Below are 13,887 nucleotides of genomic sequence, written 5' to 3' on the forward strand. Positions count from 1 at the left end.
GGGAAGTGATTTGATGGTGTTAGTTTCGATGGGACATTATCGACCAGAGAAAGACATTAGACAAACGGACAAAAGAAGGATACAGATTTTCATGATAAAACATTGGAATAGCGCAAGAAATTAATTGTGACTAACAAAAACAAAATTTACAAACAAGGACAAATAAAATTCTTAAATTACTATTACAGCCCAAACAGTTTCCCTTATTCCCACTCAAGTCCCAATCCTTTCTTCTAGAACCCTACTCCGGCACCGCCGCCGACTCCGACGGAAGCTTGAGGATGCGGCTCGAGCTTCCGATTTTTCCAGAAACAAGCTTCCGGCGCTAGCTTCGAAGCTGACTTCCTCGGCTCCGACTTGCAACGTGGCAGCACTGGCGGCTCGTACGCCTTGTTACCTCCGGCAGCCTTCTGCTCTCTAACCGACGCAGCCGTCGTTAATAACGGCGGAGCTGCTGGGTACGAGCACGATGACCTCGGCGGCTGTAACAGCGAATGGTGAACAGGTCGTTTATCGACAGAACGCCGGCGAGAGGATGCGTTGGAGTCAACACCGGTGACGATTCGTTTCTTGGGTTGATGGTTATGATGATGATGTTCTGTTATCTTCTTCGCCGGAGGTCTTCCCGGTTGACATCTAACGAAGTCTGTGGAGCAGACCCAAGTCTCCTTTGAGACTTCCATCGATAGCTTTGGCTCACACATCATTAGCAACAGACAATCCGGTAACACCTTATACGGCGTCGTCTTGTCTTTCTCAGCTGTTTCATCGTGCTGCTGATCTCCTCCTCTCATTATCACTTCCGGACTCGGGTCGGGTTCTCGGTTTCCTTGGTTGGATCTTTCCACGTTTGGAGTCACAGAGGCAGCTGCTATCTCTTCCTCCTCTTTACTTTCTTCTTCTTCCATCTCAGCCGTTTGCTCCTCGTCTTCTTCCTCTATGGCGTTTCTTAGATCGTCTTCGATGTGTTTGATGATCATAGCTTCAATCTCTTCCTCGTGTACAAGTTCTTCCTCTTTGGGAGCTTCTGGTTCTGTAATAGAAACTACTTCTCTCTCGCCGGAGATCCATTTCTCACACAGCTCGATCCGCTTCTTGTCTTCCAAGTCAAGCTCAAACCTTCTCCTCTGCTCATCTTCCTCCTCTTCTCCTCCATACACACGGTCATCAAGCGACATCTGCCTCTCCCGAACCCGGTTAGCTAACGCAGCCACCTTAACCGGATCAGATCTACACCTCATCAACAGCAAAGCATTCTTCGGCGGAGAACAGAGATTAATCATCCCAACATCCTCCCTCCCTCTCCTCTCCTCCGTCTTCATCTCAATCTCGCTCAAATCAAGCCCCTCGAAAACATGCCTCCGGCGACTCCTCCTCCTCCCATCCTCCGCTGCCTCGTCTTCCCCTCCTCCAACCACAAGCTCGATCTCCCTCCTCTTCCCTCCCGTCTCCTCCACCGCCACAAACCACCTCGTGAAGCACGAGCTGCCTCCTCCGCCGCCGTTACCCTCACCTCGCCGCCCGTCTTTACCGCCCACGCAAGACGATCTACACGGCGAGGAGGAGGAGAAGCAGTTAAGCTCGGAGCCGAACGATCTCAGCGACTCGCAGATGGTCACGGGGAAATGAACCCAACGGTTATCGCTCGCGTCGAAACGACACCCTCCTCTGTCGTTTTGGTCGGAGGACGATCTCCTGAAGCTGCTCGTCTCGCCTCTCCTCCTAGATCTCGCTCTCATCTTCTTCTTCACGTGCTTCCTTGTCTTCACCCTCACTTGACCGATACACGTCACCTTCGGAGACGACGGCTCTATGTTGTTGTTATTATTATTTTCGTAACCCGATCCAGATCTCTTACGTCCTCCGCTATTACCGAACATCGGAGAGTTTAGGACTCCGGCCGAAGCGTTCTTTATGCTGCCGCTAGGACGGAGACGTCGGCTGAGAGAAGTTGTGAGGCAGGCGGAGCGAGCTGGGCTGAGGGAAGAGAGGCGCATGGAGGAGGAAGAAGAGAAGCGAGATGTGAAACAAATGAATAAATCAGTTGAAGAAGCGTTCCTTGCGTTGCTGCTACTGTTAATACTTGAAGAACGGTGGGGTCTTTCAGTTTCCGCCATTGTTATCTTCTTTTTTTTACTGTGAGAGAGTGAAGTAGCTATCGACATTGGAGATGGTATAGTTTCAATAACTAAAGTGGTGTTCCGTTATAATTACTAAATTACCCCTAGACCTGATTAAGGGAAAGATTCGTTCTTCCTGAACTTTGATAACTAGCCTTGACTAATCTGGTTGTTATAGCTTTTTGCGGTAATGGTTAGTGAAAAGGGTGAATTAGTAATTCGTGGAGAGTGAAAGTGTGTGGTCCATGAGAGTGAAATGAGTTAAAGTACGTCTCTGCGGACTGTGGATACACACATGTGCACACAGTAAAGGTATTGGCTTTCCCCAAAACACAAACACTCAGACACGCATGTCTCTTGTGTGTATTTGCATGTATTGTTTTCGTAGTCTTCCTTTTCTTTTTCTTCTTTATTAACTTTTGTTTTTTTTTGGTAAATTTAAATAATGCAAAGTTTTGTGTTTTTGAAAATATATGACTTTTTGTGAATTTCAAAAGTTGTTAGATATGTTTTTCCTTGTAACTAAGATTATTGGACCCCATGGACCAAGTGTTTTTTCGTGATCTTTCTTTTTGAAAGATATTTGCATGTCATATCATATTCATGTATGAGATACGCTTTAGGAAAATTGTGAATAAGGTTTTTTTTTATCAAAACAGCTCAGGGGTTTCTGGCTGCGAAATTGTGCCAGCAAACTGTAATATGTATTTATCTCTAGTATAGTAAATATGTATATGACAAACACCTTTGTTTTTGTTATCTAGTGTGTTATAATGTTCTCATTCAAACCTCTCAATGATTATAACAGTCGCGGGATACAACAATCAATAATTATTGCAATGTACATATTGGTTTGTAGATAGTACGTTGATTGATGGGGGTGGTTAGAGATGTAAGGATTTATTCCACGTTATGGAAATCAAAATGGATATTTGCGAGAAGATATACTTCAACATGTACGTCTGTTCCTGGAAACCTCTTCGATGTTTGTAAGTTATAACCAGTGAAGACCAAGTGTTGGGATCTATTGGGATACTTAAGAATATTCCTGCTGTGTGTTTGGCTCGAAATTATAATCATTTGAGATAACTGACTGAGATTTACTCATCTAACGACCAAACATTTGGGATCACAAACGGGAAAAATATTAGCTAACCAAAACGAATAAATAAATTATTGTTTTTATAAAAGCGAATTAAGGGGACAACGTCTTTTTTTCTTGTTCATAATGATAAAAACAAAACCAAGTTGCTTTGGTCCAGTGGTATAGGAACTCCAGCTGGAGTGCCCGTCCCTGAGTTCGAACCTTGGTCACTGCAGAATTTACATGTGGACTGCAGCACCCGAGACCGAAGACCGTTACACGGTGAGCTATATGGTGACGTCCTGACAGCGTCCATGTTCACTTCGTTCTCTAGTCTGGACCACTTTGGTGGGGCCAGGATACTCGAGTTATAAAAAAAAAAAAAAAAAAAGATAAAAACAATAGACCAGAAGTCCTAGTCACATGGTCCTGGCTAAATACGGTCGAATACAAATATGAAATATATCATCTTAATAAATAAATTAAAGAAGACAAACTTTTTTTGTTGGCTCAAATAAAGAAGAAAAAATAATCTTATTATAGTAATTAAAAGCATTATAGAGCCCAAAGCTTGCACGTGATCGGACTACCCGGAGATAGGGTAATGAGTCGACATGGCCGTTGTTCTTCTTGTTTTTAGCTATAATTATTACTACATCTTTATACAATTTAATCTAATTTTATTATACGCTTTTTTCTCTGAGTTTTCTTCTCGTGAAGTTGTCACTTTGCTAGTTTGCTTTCTTTCTTGTGGATGCATGAAACTAAGGGCACGTGGTGTCGCTTTTTGTAGCACTTAAAAGAGTCGGACCCAGTCTCTTTTTAAAACATTTATGTTGTTCCAAAATGGAGTATAGTCAAATAATTAGAGAGATAGTATACTCTTAATAATTCAGTTTAAGAAAAGAGATGATTGCTGACTGATTAGATAGATAAACTCATACCAAAATATGTTTCTACACTGCTCTTGAAGTTAAATTGCATTTTATCAATAGATACAAAACCAAACAAAAAAAATAATATATAGATCCTCGAACAAACAAATAAACCTTGATAGAAAACTTAATACCCAAAGATCGAAAGAACCAAATATATAAACTTCATGAAGATTAAAATGCGAATTTTTCACATGTAGTCTAAAAGTTCCATTCAATTGATCCATTTACTGAATATAGTGGCGTGAGAAAATGTTGACAAAAAAATGGCGTGAGAAAATGCGCGCGTAATGAACCGCGAAGTAACGGTCATAATAAACAGAATAATAGAGGAAGATAGGTGGGTGAGGTGGCAGATATACAGAGAGAAGAAAGGAGTTTGACCAGACCATTAAAAGACTAGAGGACCACACTATAAGCCATAACATTGCATTAACATGCTTCTAAAAACACTCGTACTTTTATTTAATTTATCAATTAAACACCAATATCTCTTCCTGAATTTAAAATTATCTGTCTGTACTATATATGAGTATATAGTAAATACTAAACACATACTTCATTGGGCTATCTTAAAGTTATTTGTTACAAAGACAAATTTTGTAAAAATAGTGCATGATATATATGGAGAAGCTATTTACAAAGGTAACAACAAATCCTAGCGTTCTCTCACAAAAAAAAAAAAAAAATCCTAGACTAACCCATATCATTTTTTCTTACTATGACTAGTATAAAAATGTAACAATCCAGTTTCCACAAGAATCAACACTGCTGTATAAGAATATAACTATGTATATAATAAATGGCAAATTGATAACAGAGACCTACGCGATTTAACTGACAATAAATTTGATGAAATTATAAACACGTGCTCATTGGTCCCCAACAAATAATAGAGTATGTAGAGTAGAACAGAGTATATGAATTTACTAGATCTTTAGAAGAAACTAAAGAACTGAAATAATGTTACGACTTGGAAGAGTTTTACTGACTTATTACTAGTTTACTAGCCAATAACAGTGACATGTACCTGAAAAAGTTTCGAAGGCTTGGACGGGAAAAACAAAAGAATGTTTCCTTGTCCCACCGATGACGTTGCTAGCGTTACTCGGTAAGAAGGCTGTGTATACCACGCGTATAGTAGCGCGTGTGAAGAATTAAATTCGTTTGCTGATCTGGCAGAGGGATACAGAAGTTTGACTGGACCATTAAAGGACGAGAACCAGACAAAACATTCATTTAATAAGCTGTTTAACACCTGCCACGTTATGCTTTTAATGACAACTCGAGGTCATTTAATTAACTATTAAGAGTATTTGTTATTTAATCAAGAAACTAAAAAGTAGAGTGAATGCTATGAGGTTGGCTTTGCGTTCAATCATGTGATCAACTTTCGCTTCGCGTCACACAATTAGCAATTATGTATGACTTATTTAATTAAGGTTTAATAGTTCGAGACTTAGATCTTATATGGTTCAAATCTCAGACTAAAAGCAATGGTTTGTAAAAACTCACATGTGTATAATCCAGAAGATCATCAAACTCACATGCATACAATTTTGGATTTGTTCGATCATGTGATCAACTTAGGCTTCGCGTCACGTATTTAACAATTATGTATAATTTATTTAATTGAATTTGACATCTACGTTATCTCATGGTTCAATAGTTCACACCTTACATCTTAGGGTTTAAATCTCAGACAATGTTGTAATCATCAATATCATAAAATTCAGCATATTACAGTGATTGTTTTGTTGTTTGTTTGGAATATGTTGTGGATAAATCAAACCTAAGCATTGATAAGATCCACATACAATAGATAGATGACAGCAACAGAAAAACACATTACTAAACCATTTTTCATTACTCGATTTAATTTGGTTTACTGCAACTTGCAACAAAGACAATGTCTAAATAAAAAGAACCATTGGGAAAGTCTATACAGAAACTTTATGTTCTTGATGTGAATCCTAAGCCTGATAGATCTCATTTACAGAAAACTCCAGACGCAAAAAACATTTGTTTCTCATGCGTGTAATTTCTAAAAAAAGGAACGAACTGCTAGGGAGCTCTGCAGGTATTATTATTGTTACCCCTATGTATATAGTTCAGAGCTCTAGAACCACCTTACCCGGAACCAGCTTCTTCTCCTTGGCTTCATGAGCTGCTACAACTTCGGTTATAGGAAACGTCTTTTCCACTGGTATCTTTAGCTTTCCGGCTCCAACTAACCGCTGAATCTCGGCTAGACCTTCAGGATCAGCCCTCATATACGTCCACCAGTAGTCTGTAATTTTTTCAGTTCATTACATTCAAAATTTGATTTATACCTATTCGATGGACATGTCTTGATTAACAGAATAGTTCCTACGAAACCGAAGAGAGAGTAATGCATGATCCAATCTTTACCTATTCCATGAGAATACTGATACTGTATCTTTTTCTTCGCTAAGAGTGAAGTTGCAAGCGGAAGCCCAATCAGAAAACCGTATCTATCAGTCAATGATGCAGCCTCACCCTTCAATAGATCAATGCAAGAGAGAATAAAAACACTTTTCTAAGAGCAAAGGTAGCTCGCAAGGCAGAGACAAAAGAACTATTGTATACCTGGAGAGTCATATAGTTGCCACCCTTCCTCAAGAAGTTTATGCCTATTCTCTCGGTCTCAGGCCGACCAATAGTATCCAACACAGCGTCAAACTTTCCTTTCACTGCCACCTCAATGTCCTGCCCATGATACAGATTCAGGTTCATGAATCAGAACAATATAATCATGGCTTTACTTTGGATCAGCAGAGAAATAAACAGATACTATCCTTACCTCGGTTAAGTAGTCAACAGCTTGCTCGGCACCAGCTGCTAGTATACGATCCTTGGTCTGACCAACACAAGAGGCTGTAACATGACACCCAAAGGCTACGCCCAGCTGGATTGCAGCAAAACCTACTGCTCCTCCTCCAAAAACTAATAGCCTTTGTCTGCAAATAGAAAGGTGTATAGGAAGAAATTGTTGAGTCCATGCTATTAAACAAGTAACAAGAAAGCATCTTTGTGAATGTATTAGTATCAGCTTCCTGCCACATGCAGATAATAATAGTTTCTCAAAAATCATACCCTTCGAGTATCCGAGCATTACTCTTTAACGCACGCCAAGCCGTCAACGCAGCAAAAGGAATAGCGCTCGCCTCCTACAAGATGCAGACAAAAGAACAGCTGAAAACTCTCAACAGAAAAAAAAAAAATCAAAGTAGAACAGATGTAAAGGGCATATAGAGATCTTCCTACTTACCACATGAGAAACCGATGATGGCTTTTCAGTAAGCTCCTCTTCAGAAAGTATCCCATAATCAGTATAAGTACCTCTCAACGCAGTAGGATGCAACGCACCAAAAACTTCTTGCCCTACTTTAAATGCCTTCACTGAGTTACCAACGGCTGCAACTTCACCACTGATATCGCGTCCAATTATAACGGGTAGATGCGGTTGTAACACAGAACGCCCATATCCTGCTCGTATCTGTGAGATCAACACGCCAATATCAACAGAAGAATCATAAGATCAATCTCACTACTCTTATTCACAGCATCAATAACGCCAATCTTAATCCAGCAATCTCAATCTCCGATTATATCCAATGCATGTTCGCTAAGCAAATGAAATGCAATCAAAGAAAGCGGATCAAGCAAGCAGACAGCACTCACTCTGCAATCAAGAGGATTGACGGAGACAGCTCTCGCACGGACCAGGACCTCGTTCGGATTGAGATTCGGCACCGGAACATTCTCCCGGAGCTCCAAAACCTCCGGGCCGCCGAATCGTGGCAGCATCACAGCGCGGCAACCGGTGAAGATGCTCCGTAGGGAACTTAAACTCGCCGGATGGGACACCAATCCGGCGATAGAGCTACCGCGATATGATCTCATCACTCGCATTTCTCCTCCGTCGATGCGAAAATTTGCTTCTTCTATTTTAAGACTTTAAAGGTTTTTATGTAACCCCAGAAACGGAAAATTGAAGACGTGGCAGCATTAGCGTCCGCAGACCGGGTTTGTTTACTTGCAAGCTGCTGGTTTCGATCAACCCGGTTAGTTCCAAACCGAACCGATTCAACCAGAAGTTTAATTAAACCAACCGGCTTGAAATTCTTGAAATTGAGCTAGAGGAATGTAGCTCGAACCAGTTGCAAAACCATTTACTGAACCAAAAATGAAAAGCCATCAACACATGATGCATGTACCGAGCCAAAAACATTAGTAAATATGATTCCAAGTTCATCTCAAACCAGTACATGTGAGAATAGTGGCATGGACAATGTGAGAATCTTTCTTTTTTTTTCGTCGGCCAACCTTGTTCGAATCTTAATTGGACAAAACGAGTCAAGTAACATAAAAAGTCCAGATGAGAATATTTTGATAATGAACTTGTATACAACAAGATGGTACATTGTGGGAACCTGATGCTAACAAGTAAAGCCCACAGCAAAAATGGAAGAGACGAACAAAACTTTTCATCTATTGTTGGTTTCTGTTTGATCAGAATGTTTGCTTTAGCTTTGTTTGGTTCAAACAGTTGAGGTGTGATTAGCTTCCTTTACTCTCTTCTTAGGCTTACGCTTCTTTTGTTTCAGCCTCATCCGTGTCTGGTCTTTCACGTTTCTCTCCCACTCTCTTCTGTTCTTCTGGTAAAGCAGCATTGCAGCTCTTGCATCATCAATCTGTCGATGGAAACAAGAGTTGAGATTTGCGGAACTAAAAGAACATGATAAAGTGGGATCAAACATGTTTGTCAGATGTAGAAACTTACAGGACAGTGCTCTCCGTTTTGGATGTCGGCCCCTAGAAACTCAGATGCAAGATGTTTCAGAGACTTTCTTGTTTTGTCCCTGTTTGGAAGATTACAGATGGGTTCAATAGGAAAAGATGAAAAGAGAAAAGAGGGGTTGGTGAGATGTGAGAAATACTTGAGAAAAGGCTGATACTCTGCTGTGTCCCTTATGTCCTTTTTCGGGTGAGTTAACAGCAAAACCTGTAGCAAAAGTCTAGTTCTGTTAAAACTATGTATTAGGCAAAGTAATCAGATTCGAGATTTGTGATAAAAACTACAGACAGACCTTGAGATCGTTGTGCAAGGCATGTCCCACGAGAATCTTCCCCTTGATCAACTCCGCTACTTTGGTCTGAGCAACTCGGAAATCTTTGGCTGAAGATTAATAGGAAGAAAAAAAAGAAATTAAAATGAAAGTTCAAAACTATTAAGTGGATGTTTCCATTCATTTGTAGGAACAAAGGTCAAGAATGTTGATAGATTCAAGAAGAAAGGTACGAAATGATGAAAGTAAAACCAACCCTTTCTTAAGTCTCTAGGTCGAATCCCACTAATATGCGTTCGAAAGTCAACAACACGTTCCACTGGACGAACAAACTCATCGTATAGAACATTTCCCCATTTGTTTACCTGTGAAACAACCAGTGAGCTTCACGTGGAAGAAGAGACGGGTATAATCCTCAAGAAGATGGATTAAGAGAAAGGCATTCAATGTATACATACCAAGGTAACACGTCCAAGGGCGCTTTTGGTTCCTTGACTGACACCAACCATTTCACAGTCCATAGCCACTTCATCTGTCAAACTACCCCACACGTTGGTAAGATTTGATATACACAGATTGACTCAAAGAATCATTTTCTATCAACACTGTTTAAAAATGCTATAAACCTGTTGTCAATTACAGTGTATATCTCTCAGCTACTTAGTTAGTACCACATAGCAATCAAACGCATTTAGCGACAGAGAGAGTCCACAAAGCTAACCTGGAATCGTCATTAACCGGAGCTAAGGGACTAATCTTAGGAACATCCACCTCCGAATCAGGTCTCTCTTTCCGCTTCCCTGCAAGAGTTGAAACACTGAGAGACCAAAACCAATGTCTAAAAAAATCTAAACCCAAACTTCACGTTCGAAACTGTTGGTACCTAATATGGACCTAGGATTATCTGAGTCGTCATTGTTTGAAGATTTTCGATTGCCCGAGTTATTCGAATCAGATTTCAGCTTCTGCAATGACAATGACGAGAACCAAACAAAGAAGGAGATATCAATGGCTGAACAAAGTCTGGAGGAAGAGGAAGGAGGGGTAAGAGAGAGAAGGAGACAAACTTGTTGGAGGAGTGACCAATTAGGGTTTATCTGAACGGGTTTAGGGTTTTTCTTCTTCTGCTTTCTCTTCAGATCAGAACTCATCTTCTTCCTACACGACGAACTATGGCGGCTCAAGAGTCAGGTTTCAACTTTTAAGACCTAACTTAAAACAGCTTGATGTCTGCTTATGCGTACGCGACACCGTTTCGCTAAGATTGGTTTAACGAGACCAAACCGCGTATTAATAATTTAATATTAAGATTCATTTTAATGTTTTTATTATTGTTTTGTTTCGGTTGTTGTTGGTAAGTAAATTACTAATTAAACTTGACCAAAAAAAAGAGAGTAAATTACTAATTAAACATTGAATTTAATTCGTTTGGCCTAACTCTTAACCACCATTAGAAAATAATGAAATCAAAAGGAACACAAAAAGTATCATTGATTTTCAAAATCGTTAAAATATCATTGATTTTCAAAATCGTTACTAGTTAAGAGCATGTTAGTATTCACTATCGGCTACCACATTCTTCTTCTTTGTTAAATTGGCAAATGCCTTCGGTACTAGACAAAAGTGATCTTATTATTCAAAGTAGTATTAATTAACTAGGGTCGGTCCGCGCTACGCACGGAATTTGAGTTATGTGTCATTTCTGTTTGAACATAATTGTAAAATAATTTCTAGTTAGGAAATTGTTTTTTTTTTCCTATTGATTTTTTTTTTATGATCAATTTTCCTATTGATTTTAATATTTTATTTTATGAGATATTACAAATAAATTGTGTTCAATAGTATAATGAAAGACGATATGATAGTTCTAAGTATGAGACAACCTTAGTTGCCTTGCGGTTAAAGGGCTATGTAGGATTTGTATAATTGTGTTGAGGATTCTAAAAAATTTCAAACCTCTGATTGGTTGTATGTTAGATTTGCATCCGAAAATAATGTGTATGATTTGATCTTTGCTTTTTTAAAAATATTTGTGGGAAAAGTTGATTCCAGGAGATGAACTAAAAGAAGAATTAAATGTGATGAGTTATTTTGTTTGTCGTGGTTTTGTGTATACAATATTGATCAATTTGATTTGGGAGAGCAGTTTAGTTTGGAGAAGAAGTTTTTGGGTGACATATTTGATAAGCTACATGGACTTTCAATGGTGTTGAAGTTGTTGGCCTTTTTTAAATTTGAGTCATGATTGGTGAGGTTATTGTTTTTGTATTATGGATTTGCAAAGATTGGTAACTTGATTTTAATAATTATGTTTGTAGAAAGAGTTTGGACCTTAGACAGGAAAAAAATGATAGCTGTCAACTTATTATTAAATCTTCTTAAAAGACCATCTTCACTTCTATCAAAGAAAAAATGATATTTGCCAAACAAACAAAACTTAAGTTCAGATAGTATGTAGTGTTTTTGATACTTTGTCTAAGCATCCAAAACGGCAAAACGGCAAAGGACTTCATAGTGGTAAGAGACCTTACAAAGATTACTTGCGTCAGAAGATAATGCGTATACTAACAAATGTGTATGCTTAGATAGTCTTGATCCCATTAAGTATACAATATTGCCATCGTTTATTTTAATGTTGAAGACCAAAGACATAATCACTTCTATTAAAACAAATGAATTGAGAAGCTAGCTTGCACATAATCAAAATAGAGATCATGCCAGAACAATCGAAAATGCAAACAAAAACTGGATTCGTTTGAATTCTCTCATCTCATAATTTCTTCCAAAACAAAATTGGTAGACACTTGTTATCAGCAGGAAAGGTCGTAATGTAAGGAGCAGAATATGGATTATTCTGCAGCTTGAGCTGTCTCTTTTGAGAGCACACATATTCTTGACCAGTCACCACTATACCTGAAGAGTTTATTAGCAACACTATGATAAGAGTGTCACAAAAAAAAAAAAAGCAACACTATGATAAGTATCCTGAGAAACAAAACAAGCAGGTTTTGTTATGTATTCTTGAGCAGCACCAAGCATACAGTTCAATTAAAAAACATAAATTCTGCAACGTTAAGCAATGCAATTTTACCTTATAGGCTCTATTTTTACTTTAGTTCAGCTTGCATTTACACAGCAAACCCAATCAATTAGGAGGCGTGATATCCCTTGTCAACATAACATTTGCACTTATAATTGGGCAAGCAAGGAATTCGGCCAAAGAGGAACAGGAAATGACTCTTGTCTCATAAAAATGCACTCAAGACCCTTATGTTTTGCAGCAACATTGATGACTTCGTGAAAGAATAATTCTATCTCAAAATCTCATATGCTTCTGTAATATGGAATGCATAAACGGTATTCCCCAGTTGCATTTTACAAACTCTTATCTAATTGAAATTAAACCCAATCTCAAGCCTAGCAATGGCTATAAGAACCCAAAAACCCTAAACAAATTACAATTATAGGAACTAACAGGACATCATAGACCCTCGAGTAGTTGTTAAAAATGACTGCAGACCCAAATGAGACCCATTTTGTGAATTACAGGACTTCAAAGTCGAGTTTATAATGATGTGGAGGGTGAGACACTTACAGTAGTGCTTATTATGGCTGCCCCGACAACGTCCAAGTGACGTTTCAGAGGGTAGTGTACTCCTAGATAAAATAGATGGTGTTATGTTAACCGGGATAAAAATTTTGAGTCCACATTAACAAAAACTAATCAAGAGTTTCTCTGAATTCTCATGACATGAAGGCACTATAACTTACAGTCATTCTCAGGAAGAAGACAAAATGAATTCCACGTTTTTAATAAGTCGTTCTGCACATAAGCAAGTATAGGTTAAAGCCATAATGACATAACCAAAAAAAAAAAACCCCATCAATCATACATACCAACGATACTACTGCTCCACTGAGAAGCATTCAGAAGGCGCCAAGATTAACTCAGAGCAAGAGACCGGTAGAACCTGAGTATCCAAACTATTTTCTTCCACCAAGCTCGGCATATACAAAGGGTCCATCTGCATAACTTACACAAAGAGCGAGAAGGAAACTTCATTATGGAGATAAAAAAAACTGAGCCACCATATCCAAAGAAATATCCGACCCGTACGTAAGAATCTATCGTAAGAAAACGTACCAGAGAAGAATTCACATAGTCGAAACCGTCGATAGAGATGTAGAAGGAAAGAAGAGACGAAACATTGTCAGATAAGTTTTTACAGGGACACTGGACCCTTGATTGAGCCACCGTTGAACTGATATGTCCATCTTATAGAAGCAGCTATGGTTATTCTTATCAGCATCACTTGCATCGATTCTCACTTTTCAATCTAAATCAACCCACACAAAAATATCATAACCAATCTAAAAATAGGCTAACAATGGCCTCAACTTATAATAAAATCTCGTCAATATCAGTGAAGGTTATTATTTTTATGCAATTCCAAACAACAAATCAAATCGAACAAAAAATAAAGATGCAATCAAATGGTTCTAGGTACTAACGCTGCCAATCAAACAATTCTTAAGCTATATTGGGGATTGAAACAGAGGCCGAAGACAAAATAATTAGGCAGAGCCTTCTTAGATCTGAAGAAAAGCAAATGTTAACTGTATATCAAATCGATAAGAATACTAACCTTTTTATA

At 38.7% G+C, this 13,887-nt stretch overlaps 3 protein-coding genes across 5 annotated transcripts; all 3 read right to left on the reverse strand.

Moving 5' to 3' along the window:
* Window positions 1-41: 41 nt before the first annotated feature.
* LOC111206467 lies at window positions 42-2,165 on the reverse strand. Its single transcript, XM_022703411.2, has one exon. The coding sequence runs from the start codon at window positions 2,163-2,165 to the stop codon at window positions 234-236; it is 1,932 nt and encodes a 643-aa protein (XP_022559132.1). The 3' UTR covers window positions 42-233.
* Window positions 42-8,119, reverse strand: LOC106397340 (reticulon-4-interacting protein 1, mitochondrial). The gene is made up of 7 exons (XM_013837929.3): window positions 7,845-8,119; window positions 7,432-7,659; window positions 7,257-7,330; window positions 6,964-7,120; window positions 6,750-6,869; window positions 6,552-6,660; window positions 42-6,429 (listed from the first exon to the last, which is right to left on the reverse strand). Exons 1-7 carry the CDS (start codon window positions 8,073-8,075, stop codon window positions 6,251-6,253), a joined length of 1,098 nt encoding a protein of 365 aa, XP_013693383.1. The 5' UTR covers window positions 8,076-8,119; the 3' UTR covers window positions 42-6,250.
* Window positions 8,120-8,524: 405 nt separating this feature from the next.
* On the reverse strand, window positions 8,525-10,480 carry LOC111206533 (RNA exonuclease 4). Of its 3 annotated transcripts, XM_022703633.2 has the most exons (9): window positions 10,300-10,480; window positions 10,116-10,197; window positions 9,954-10,032; window positions 9,691-9,772; window positions 9,489-9,597; window positions 9,254-9,342; window positions 9,104-9,168; window positions 8,947-9,025; window positions 8,525-8,857 (listed from the first exon to the last, which is right to left on the reverse strand). In XM_022703633.2, the coding sequence occupies exons 1-9, from the start codon at window positions 10,381-10,383 to the stop codon at window positions 8,705-8,707; spliced, it is 822 nt and encodes a 273-aa protein (XP_022559354.1). In that variant the 5' UTR covers window positions 10,384-10,480; the 3' UTR covers window positions 8,525-8,704. The 3 variants fall into 3 exon arrangements, with proteins under 3 accessions (XP_022559354.1, XP_048612988.1, XP_048612989.1); XM_048757031.1 differs by having other exon boundaries at window positions 8,947-9,168; XM_048757032.1 differs by having other exon boundaries at window positions 8,947-9,168; window positions 9,691-9,764; window positions 10,300-10,473.
* Between the last annotated feature and the right edge of the window lie 3,407 nt (window positions 10,481-13,887).

The sequence above is a fragment of the Brassica napus genome, chromosome C5, assembly GCF_020379485.1.
Source record: "Brassica napus cultivar Da-Ae chromosome C5, Da-Ae, whole genome shotgun sequence".
In the NCBI taxonomy this organism is placed as follows: domain Eukaryota; kingdom Viridiplantae; phylum Streptophyta; class Magnoliopsida; order Brassicales; family Brassicaceae; genus Brassica; species Brassica napus.

What these genes read in the sequence shown, in the direction of transcription:
- LOC111206467 (XM_022703411.2), bottom strand. Translation starts at nt 2,165, where the DNA reads ATGTCGATAGCTACTTCACTCTCTCACAGTAAAAAAAAGAAGATAACA.
- LOC106397340 (XM_013837929.3), bottom strand. Translation starts at nt 8,075, where the DNA reads ATGCGAGTGATGAGATCATATCGCGGTAGCTCTATCGCCGGATTGGTG. An exon ending in CATCATCGGTTTCTCATGTG is followed by an intron (nt 7,331 to 7,431) that starts GTAAGTAGGAAG and finishes TGCATCTTGTAG; the next exon opens with GAGGCGAGCGCTATTCCTTT. An exon ending in CTGTTGACTACTTAACCGAG is followed by an intron (nt 6,870 to 6,963) that starts GTAAGGATAGTA and finishes TATCATGGGCAG; the next exon opens with GACATTGAGGTGGCAGTGAA.
- LOC111206533 (XM_048757031.1), bottom strand. Translation starts at nt 10,383, where the DNA reads ATGAGTTCTGATCTGAAGAGAAAGCAGAAGAAGAAAAACCCTAAACCC. An exon ending in CCCTTGGACGTGTTACCTTG is followed by an intron (nt 9,598 to 9,690) that starts GTATGTATACAT and finishes GTTGTTTCACAG; the next exon opens with GTAAACAAATGGGGAAATGT. An exon ending in ACCTAGAGACTTAAGAAAGG is followed by an intron (nt 9,343 to 9,488) that starts GTTGGTTTTACT and finishes ATTAATCTTCAG; the next exon opens with CCAAAGATTTCCGAGTTGCT.